The 9,424-nt window shown below is 39.5% G+C and overlaps 1 protein-coding gene across 1 annotated transcript in view; it reads right to left on the bottom strand.

Annotated features, from left to right (window-relative positions):
- xpc (xeroderma pigmentosum, complementation group C) overlaps nucleotides 1-8,406 on the bottom strand; it is a 12,096-nt gene extending 3,690 nt beyond the window's left edge. Inside the window, exons 1-10 of the mRNA XM_034875531.1 lie at nucleotides 8,068-8,406; nucleotides 5,767-6,063; nucleotides 5,422-5,518; nucleotides 4,301-4,385; nucleotides 4,024-4,181; nucleotides 3,760-3,880; nucleotides 3,521-3,610; nucleotides 1,773-2,639; nucleotides 1,449-1,609; nucleotides 427-508 (exon numbers count right to left, since the gene is read on the bottom strand). Coding sequence (XP_034731422.1) covers nucleotides 427-508; nucleotides 1,449-1,609; nucleotides 1,773-2,639; nucleotides 3,521-3,610; nucleotides 3,760-3,880; nucleotides 4,024-4,181; nucleotides 4,301-4,385; nucleotides 5,422-5,518; nucleotides 5,767-6,063; nucleotides 8,068-8,179 — 2,070 coding nt within the window. The 5' untranslated portion in view covers nucleotides 8,180-8,406. The remainder of the gene's footprint in view (nucleotides 1-426; nucleotides 509-1,448; nucleotides 1,610-1,772; nucleotides 2,640-3,520; nucleotides 3,611-3,759; nucleotides 3,881-4,023; nucleotides 4,182-4,300; nucleotides 4,386-5,421; nucleotides 5,519-5,766; nucleotides 6,064-8,067) is intronic.
- Between the last annotated feature and the right edge of the window lie 1,018 nt (nucleotides 8,407-9,424).

Here is a 9,424-nt window from a genome sequence, read left to right on the forward strand (position 1 = left end):
TTTTGGAAAATGGCTGCAATGAAACAAAGAGTGAAAAATTTAAAGGGGTCTGAATACTTTCCGTACCCACTGTAGGTGATTGTATTTCACATCTTAAATCAACCAGACCTCATCCACTTCAGTATCAAGAAGGAATCTATATTGGAAGAAAGGTGGGTAACTATGTTACAACTCTGTGTTGAGTGGTTGTATGAGCATCACTGGAGTGTTATATTTATATTTAAATGAATAGATTGTGATCAAGTTTTCATTTTGGAGGTTAACTGTTGTTCCTCTTATTTGACTGCTGTACTCATTTAGCAAGAATGGGATTAATTTAGAGAGGAACAGAAAAACAAACAGAATTAAGGGAAATGATGAGTGGAAGAGTAAAAAACAATAGAAACAAACAAGGACAAGAAATTTGAGAAAAATAATCTCTCTTACTTTATATGGCTCTTCTCCTAGCCTGACAGTCCGCGCCTCTTTGAGCCAAGTGTCTTTGGAGTGGAGCGTGTGCACACAATCCCTAAAGATAAATTTAGATTTAAACATGATAATAATAAGAAATCGTTAATCTCTATTTGCCTCAAGAATTTTGTTTTTCTCATGGGTTGAGTCTAATGCCGTATGTAAGTATATCTGAACAGTGTCTAACAAACACCAACAGTCAACAGATATAATTTACTGCCAGCAGATCACTGTTACCATCTGAACACCACAGTTTCAAGCACATTTTGAAGCACACAGTTTAACTAATCAAAGAGCACCACCAGGTGGACACTGACGCTCACAGCCACAATTAATTCAGACACGCAGGTCATCATAAGCTTTGTCCCAAGTCAGCTGATCTTTCAACGCACCCGGCCAAAGAAAACGTGTCCTTGAGACTGAAACTGTGATCATTAAACAATGAGACAGTCTTACCTCTTGCACACCAAAACTTATGCAGCATTTATGTGCTTCTTCTCAACTCTTAAAGCAAAAGTATTTTCAGGTTTATGTCTAGGACCAAAGTGTGCAGTGGTAAATTGTGTCGACTTCCACAATGCCCTAGTTTACAGTGCAAGCGGTCATGTTTTAGTTAACACATGATGTCCTACAGTCTTCCAGAGTAACAGTCAGTGTCCATATACACCCTGTGATTTACAACATGTCCAGTTCCAAAAAACAAACAGCGTAGTCTATCCCCCCGCCCACCCAACCGGTAAAATAAAATGGAAGTGAATTAAATAGTTCAACTGGTAGAACAACTGATGCCCACAACTGATAACCAAGTGTGCAAATACCTTGTATATAAGAAGCGGCCACATGAAATTTGCCAATGGTACGAGGCTTGTGTGAACACCCTATAAACAACTGATATTATACAAATGTCCTATGGGATCCTGAAGGCTGCAGAGTATAAATCTGTTGTGTCCTTCAACAAAATAGGGTCGCACTGCACTGCTGACTGTTTTACTACTGACCTGGAGTACACCAGCTCTCCTCTGCAGTATCCGAGTACAGTGGCTGTTGAAGGGTAGATAGCTTCATATTTCAGAAGGTGTCTCTTTAAGGCATACAGTGGGTGGTTCTTATACTCCACTATTGAGATCGGGAGGGGTTTGTTCAGCAGCTTGTTCTGGAGCTGGACCAATATGGGGAAAACACAGTGAGAAGATGGATATAAGTATAAAAGGAGCATTAAAACAGTTATAAATGAGAAAAAGATGGAAGAAGGCTGTATTTGTATAAAATAAATAAATGGTACATCTGGTCTGTCCAGTCGACCCTCTGTCTGAATGTCTCACCTCCTTGTCCTCCTTTCTGTCTCTCTCGTCCTCAGGTCCCAGAAATGGCTCAAGCGTTTCCTCCCACCACTCTTCATCCACCCGTCTCTTCCTGGACATTGTCAACCAGGTGGGGTCGTACTTCCTCCCCAGATCCTTCACAAAGCCGCCCCCATCCACCGACACCACGTACAATACCGGTGCTGTTGCATTCTGGGAGCAGAGGTGTGGCATCTCAACACCATGTTCCACATCTACACAAACCCAGGAGGCAGTTTTCTCCAGATACACCTCCAACCACTCGTCCGCTCCAGGCCCGTCCTTCTTTTTCCCACTCCTTCGCTTTGTTCTGTTGCTTGTTGTTCCTTCTTCTTCTTCTTCTTCTTCAACATCATCTTCCTCCTCTTCTACTTGTTTTTTCCCTCCACCACTCCTTTTTTTCGGAGCTGCAGTGTTCTTGCTGTTGGTCACTTTGGCTTTGCTCTTCCCCCTTTTCCCCTTAATGGATTTAGCCCCTCCCCCTGGATCCTCACTGTCTTCCTCACTGGTCGCCTGAAAATCCTCCTCATCACTAAGCACTTCCTCCTCTTTTTCTGCTTCACTGTCACTTTCTTCCTTGTAGCTGACTTTTGAGGCGATGCTGCGGCGTTTTGAGTTCTTTGGCCTTTGCCCTCCTGATGTTATAACCTTCTCCTTTTCCTTCACAGTCTCCTCTTTTATGTCTTTTGTCTTTGCTTTCTTCCCTCCTCCGTCTACATTGATCTTCTCCCTTCCAGCTGGTCTCTTGGTGCCAGTAGACACCATTGGCTCAGGAGAGGTGGTCTTGGAGGTTTGCTGGCTTGTGTTGCTTTTTCCTGGGGCACCGGTAGATGTTCTAGCCCCTTTGCCCTGGAAAATAGACCAAAACATTTTTAGACTATGAGTATATAAGCTTGAGACCGATAGTAGCAATAGTATGTGAATTATTTTTTAGAATAAGAGAGGGGGTGTTTTTGTCCTACCACGATCTGCGCTTTACTAATTGTGTCTCAGAAACAAAACTATGCAAAGATTAAACAGACATAAGAGTACCAGAAAGTATGTGGATAGATTGTGGAGTAGCTTATTTAAAAAATATATAAATATAAATCAACAAACATCAAGAAAGAGTAAAAGTAAGTTGATGAATGAGTGGTTGAAACATTAAGCTTCTGCTAACTTACACCAAGTGGTAATATTATGAACACAAATTTGACCAAACAGACCTAAACCTTGACAGTTCCAATTGTATGAAAAAAACACTTTTATACAATTAACAGTGTCAAATAACATCAATTTTAATCAATGAAATGATTAACAAATGAACTTAAGTTCATCTTCAAGGGTTGCGATACAGTTAACACACACAGACCTCAAAAGGGATTACCAGACTAACATATCAAAATATAAAAGCATTTGTAAATCATCTTTTTTCTATTTAATGTTTGCATTGATTTTGTACTAAAATGTAAACATTAAAATATATATTTGAATATAGCAATTTGGCACTTTCATTTATTCACTACACTTAATTGATCTTTTTCAGGTTAACCTATTCAAATGAGCCTTAGAGATCCTCTGTTTTCATGGATAAATAAGAGTATATGTGTACGAGTCAGATGTGTACAGATTTCAAATGGAAATATGTATGCTATGCCAGAGCAATACAACAGTCATGTTAACCCGGTGTGGCTGCTGTAGTGTAATTACATCAGTATCTTCTAGAAGGGCTCAATAACAGATTGAAGTACCTTGGCTGATGGCGGTTTGAGAGGAATCGGTTGCAAAGAAAGAACCAATCGGCAAAAGAGCTGCAGAGACCTCAGGACCAACAGAAACAGCTGCAGGAAACACAAAACAGAGGAGCTTCATTATTTATTGTTTATTCTACCTTTGTATGTTCACTCAAGGGCTGAATTTGATTTGATTGATAATACTCTTTATTTTATTTATTTCATGAATTGGACTAGTCTCGTCCCAAAATACCAACATGAGTCATCTCCTGGTGGTTTCTGAATGACAAGCTGGCTAGTCGCCTCTCCAGCATAGCCCGTGGGTCCGGACGCTCTTCACAGGGAAGACTGGGGTTGAGGGTGAACGTTGCTCTAAACCTTAAAAGGAAGAGAGAGATGGAGAGAAGAAAATGTTAATAGGTGATAGAGTGGTGATTACACCTGTATTACGGTTTTACACATTCTGACATTAAAAGTAATTTTAGGCACCACTACACATGTCATATTTCGCAAGCAAACACCATTTAAGCAGTCCAGAGAGGTAGTTTTGGTCGATACGTTGCTTGGCGACCATGCTGAAGTGGGGGGGCAGCAGTGACAGAGTGATGGCCAGTAGGTCTGGTTCACTGCACAAGCGGCTGCGGAACATCCCACTGGCTATCAGGCACATCAGGTGAACCTAAGAGACCAAACCAAAGTTTGCAATGACCAAAGTCCCACTGTGCTGATTTCATATTAGACACAGGATTTGGAGATAGCGATAAGAAGAACTCGTGGGTACAATCTGTGTGTTTTCACCTTGTGTGTGTTTATCAGCACGTCCTTCTTGTATCGGTTCATCATCCGCCTCAGATACATTTCAAACTCTGCTTGCCTCTTTCGCCTGGCAAATGAGAAATTATTAATTATTAGAGTAAAACAGACAGGCGTTTTTTCATAGCGTATGCTCATCCACTAATCTAAAATAAATATATACAAACATGCACCTGTTAGCTGTTGGATATGCATACACTATGTTTGTAATCAGACTTGAAAATGCAATGGCTTTCCTAAATATCCCACAAAAATGCAATGTGACCAAAGGTCGGAAACAGTCTAATTCAGGACTTAAAAATAGTAAAAAAGAGAATTGGTTTCACATGGTGTAAGTCCACATTAAAGGAGATATATTATTCAAATGTTTAAGTTCATGCTTTTTATTATTTGGGTTTTTTGGTTAACCATACAATGTTAACTGAAGCCGTACAGCTAACTCGCACTGCTGACAAATTCATGTGACACTTCAGAGGAAAGGACGTTTCATCCCTCTAAAAGCACGTTTCCTTGGTTCCTCTCTCCCCCCACGTTCTGCTCGCGTATCTCCCGTACCTCTTCAGTGGGAGGGACTAAGGAAGGAAGAGACTCAGGTGGAAGAGTCAAGGAGGCAATTTAGGGTAATAGGGTATATTTAGGGCATATGTTCTAATAGCCTGCATGTGACACGGGATGGGGAGCCAAGTCTGAATGGCTTGTTGAATACCATGTTTTCTGATCTAGGCAGAACACAACAAACTGACTTGGTTGTCTAAGTACACTGTTTGTGGGTTGGCATGTATTCCAAAGCACCGAAAAAGTGAGTTTTTCATTTACCCCCTTACGGGTGCTCTTGAAAATCCAAAAACTGGTCATATATAAGAAAACGTTGTTTGGGTACTCTATGGCAGAACTTTCAGAAAAATGTGTGTCTTAGAAGCCTGACTAAATAGAAGCTTATAAAATACTTGCTCTAACTAAAGGACGTTTAGAGATTGAAGATGCTTGCTAACGCTACATGGAACTGTATTCAAAATGAGAGGGATGTTAGTGAAACTAAAAAAGATCACAGTTTAAAAACCAAACTGTAATTTAACTGTTTTTACACCACACGAATGTCCACTTACTTTTTCCTGATTTCTGGAGTCTCAATCTCTATCTCAACCGGCTGAGAGGGCAGGACAGGTTCTGGTGGTTCAACTGGACCCAGTGGTCCAGAAAGCTCTGATCAACACAGACACACTCAATTATTTTATAAAAATAATAATGCCTGTTTGAAGGATGGTAGGGTGCTTGGCTGTTTGATGTTGTCACGGAGGGCGTTCCACAGGGTGGGTGCTTCCGTTTCCCACTTCTCTCCAAAGTACTATGACCCTTTCTCACCTTTGTATATATATATATAATGAAAGTTTTGGAAATGTAATATCACACACAACAAGCAAACAATTTTTTTCTGCTGATCTCTCACCCACCTTCCACTTCCTCCCAATCATCCTCGTCTTCCTCACTGTCTTCCTCCTCTTCTTCTTTCTCCGTTCTCTTGGCATTAACCGTAACCGCAGGTGCTGCTGCGTTTACCTTGGGAAAGTCATCCTCACTCTCAGGCTCCTCCTCCTTCACTGGCGACTGAAAGTATTTACTGGTTTTGACGGCAATGGCAGTTGTGGATGTGTTTGATGTGGTGTTCCCTGATGCCCGTTTTGTGTAGCGCCGTGGTTTGGGTTTGACCTTCCTCTCGAGCTTCTCCTCTTCCTCTGTGTGGCCATTAGCTGGAAGGCCGGACAGAAATAGTTTTGAGCTACGAGGGTTTGAGTAAAGATTAAGACATGTAGATTAAAGGGATATAGTAGGACGTTTGGTTCGTTTCACTTTTTCTTTCTTGATATAGTTAAATTAGTAAATTTTCATCCTCAAATCTTTAAAAGCTGTTATATTAAGCATCAATTAATCTCAACCGCAATAATGTAAACAGAAGTATGATCGACCTTAAACAAGATCAGCATCATAGACTGTCTTGCCTTTATTAGCTCTTGCATTGCATTCTATTTTTTTTTTTTAAAGAAATGCATTTTTTATTAGGGCTGGGAATATATGATTTAGTTTCAATTCAATTTTTTCATGTTACACGGGTGCTGATTCAAATTGTATGGCCATTTTCATTTATTGTGATTCTAGAAGTACTGCAATTTGATAGTAGTATGCAATTTATTTTTCCTCTTTAACAAAATCTAAATATATCAAGACATTGCAAAAGAAGAATGTATATTACCTATCAGCCAGTCAGTTTGATATTTATATAATTTGTAAAGAAGTACATAACATGAATTTAAAAGGAATTGTGTGTTTGCCCATAGAAAATGGATCCAAAGATCGGTTTCTGGTAAGAGGACACAGGAAAAGTTCTTTTTCTACAAGATTAAGGCTTAATATGAGTAAACACCAATCTAAATAAATCATCAACAATACAATAGTGGTGGCAGTGGTTGTGGTTCGAGTCCTCATAAAGCAGGAAGCAGAAAGGCTCATGGTAATTATAGTCAGAGTTCATGAACTAATTGTGATACAACATGAAAGGCATAAAAAGAAATGAAACACAAGCTACCAAACATCTAACCATAATCTCACGTGTCCGTAGTAAATACAGCACGGTGTGCATTATGCTTCTGTTTAAAAACTTTACAAAGAGAACATGTGTATTTAATTGTGTATTTTGTTGAATAAAGTACAGCAATGCCTAATGCATTTAAAACTGTGACAGAGAAACAAATAATACATTGACTAAGAGGCAAATCATCAACATAAAAGAGGCAAACACACCTGCTGGCATATTTTTTTAAAACTATTTATGCATAATGGTGCATGCTTTACATGTACACACACTGATCCGCCACTTACAAGAACATGTTTTATGTTTTGTTTATGTTAAAGTGGAGCACAGATGTGTATCTGGGTCAGCAGATCCACTTCAGTAACCATTCATATCACCTGTACATGCACCTGCACTCCAGTTGCTCAAAAAGTGTGTTTTTGGTGGCAACAATAATAAAACAGTTATGAACAAAAAGTCTTAAAAAAATCAAGTCCAGGCACTCAAGATTGGTTGATGTTTTATGACCTTTTTGATCATAATTCTACTTCCTTTTAGTGAATTGCATTCCTTTCCATGAGCACCGGTGGTTGAAGGGATACCAGAAGCGCTACTGCTACTTCTTTCTTTAATATCCAACATAATAGTTAGTGAAGTTTTTTTTTTTTACACTTGTTAGTGCTTTTGTCTGTTATCATTTTTACATGCAAGTTAAAAAAAATATGTACTTGCAATATCACACTTTATAATGATATTGAAGAAATTAGTTTATTATAGCTGATGTTACAGTTAATGATCTGCATCACTGGACCTACATCACCAACAACAATTTCATGCATGATAGCCTGCACTGACTATCAGCTCTAATTCAGAACTTTCCAAAACCGGATGCATTGAGTAGGATAAACGTGTTTTGTTCTCAACAAAAAACTTGATGTTATGCATATGCTGAGGGTTACTTAAGAACCCTTTACTGTTGGAACAAGCAAAGTGGCCCTCATTACTAAGAATCTCAGTTATACACACACAGTTAAACACTAGTTGGCGAGCTAAACGTCGTTTTCCTACTGATTTTTTTGGGGATTCTAACTTTACACACATCATATGCAGCAAAGAGGGAGGTTGTAAACGTATCTGTATAGAGCGGGAAAGATGGGAGTGATGCAACAGGCCTAACATTTCATACCTGCATCTTTCTTCTTCGTTCTCGCTTTTGCTCCGCTGCTTTTTGCCTTCAGCACCTGCTTCAGTTTCTTTGTATGGGCCTCCGTCTCTGCACACCTTCTCTGCTTTGCCATGCTGTCTTTTCGTAAACGTTTCTGAATACAAATCTATTTTTTATTACAATTAATTGTCTTTTGGCAAAACTGGACAGGCGGAAGCCCCGCAGCTGTCGCCCCGGAGTTGTGTAAGGGTTTGGAAAAAGTGGTTATCCAACATTTCACTGTGAAGCTTTCATAACACTCCGCTTGTTTTGGAAGAAGGACTCCGACGTCATGTCCGCTTCTTCTTCTTCGCCGCTAATTGCTGCACATCATGGTCACGCTAAGACCCGCCCTTCAATGTAATTTATTGGCCAGCCGTACGTAAGGTAACGTTCATAATGGGATTCGCCACCGGGCGCACAAAGGCAACTTCTTCTTAAACCCTCAGCAATCTTTACTTATGCCAAAGATCATCTATACTTGGTTCTCACCCGTATCTGCTCATGCCTACCTTTTCAGGCTGACACATGTATTCATATTCCTGCTGCTAAATGATTTCAAGGGCAGCTTTACATAAAAATTGTGTTTTTATTTAAGCAGTGTAATACCACATTATGGACACTGGGTGGCGAATTTGTGCTGCATATGAAACTCAACAGCACAAGCCACAGGTGAGGTGTCTCTGTTGCAGCGCTTCACCAAAGTGTAATCTTGAGCTTTGACAGTGTTTGATACATTTCTAACTACATTCATGTGGTTTCGTAAAAGAGACAGAGGCAAGCTACACGATGAATTCAACAGTCGAAGAGAACATTAAAAAACAGCTGGCTTTAAAGAGCCATACCAGATTTTGAAAAATGGTGTAATATAGGCTACTGTGCAATATTTAAACTTCTCATAAAACAATGCAAAACCACCAGTAATAGTTTTACCACACTCTGATAAAAGTGACAGAATACAATTTATGAGGACTTTAATACTGATGAATTTATCTAATTTCTTATAACTCTGTGATTGTCACTTTCGCTTCTTATCTGAATGTTTTTTCTGCAGTCAGTGTGCCTAAAAGGTTGTGTTAAAGTAAAGCAATTCTTAGAAAATCTGATGATGGATTTCGATCCGATTTATGGATTCTTGTGCACATTTTATTTTAGAAAGAGGGTTAATGGATTATAGGCTGTGCACAGAAACATGAGACCATTAGCCAACTCTGTCTTTTTTCCACATTACATGTAATTTAGCTGACGCTTTTATCTGACTTACAACTGCTATATATGTCAGAGGCCACACGCCTCTGAAGCAAATAGGGGCTAAATGTCTTGCTCACCGACACATTGG

The sequence above is a fragment of the Etheostoma cragini genome, chromosome 7 (assembly GCF_013103735.1).
Source record: "Etheostoma cragini isolate CJK2018 chromosome 7, CSU_Ecrag_1.0, whole genome shotgun sequence".
In the NCBI taxonomy this organism is placed as follows: Eukaryota; Metazoa; Chordata; class Actinopteri; order Perciformes; family Percidae; genus Etheostoma; species Etheostoma cragini.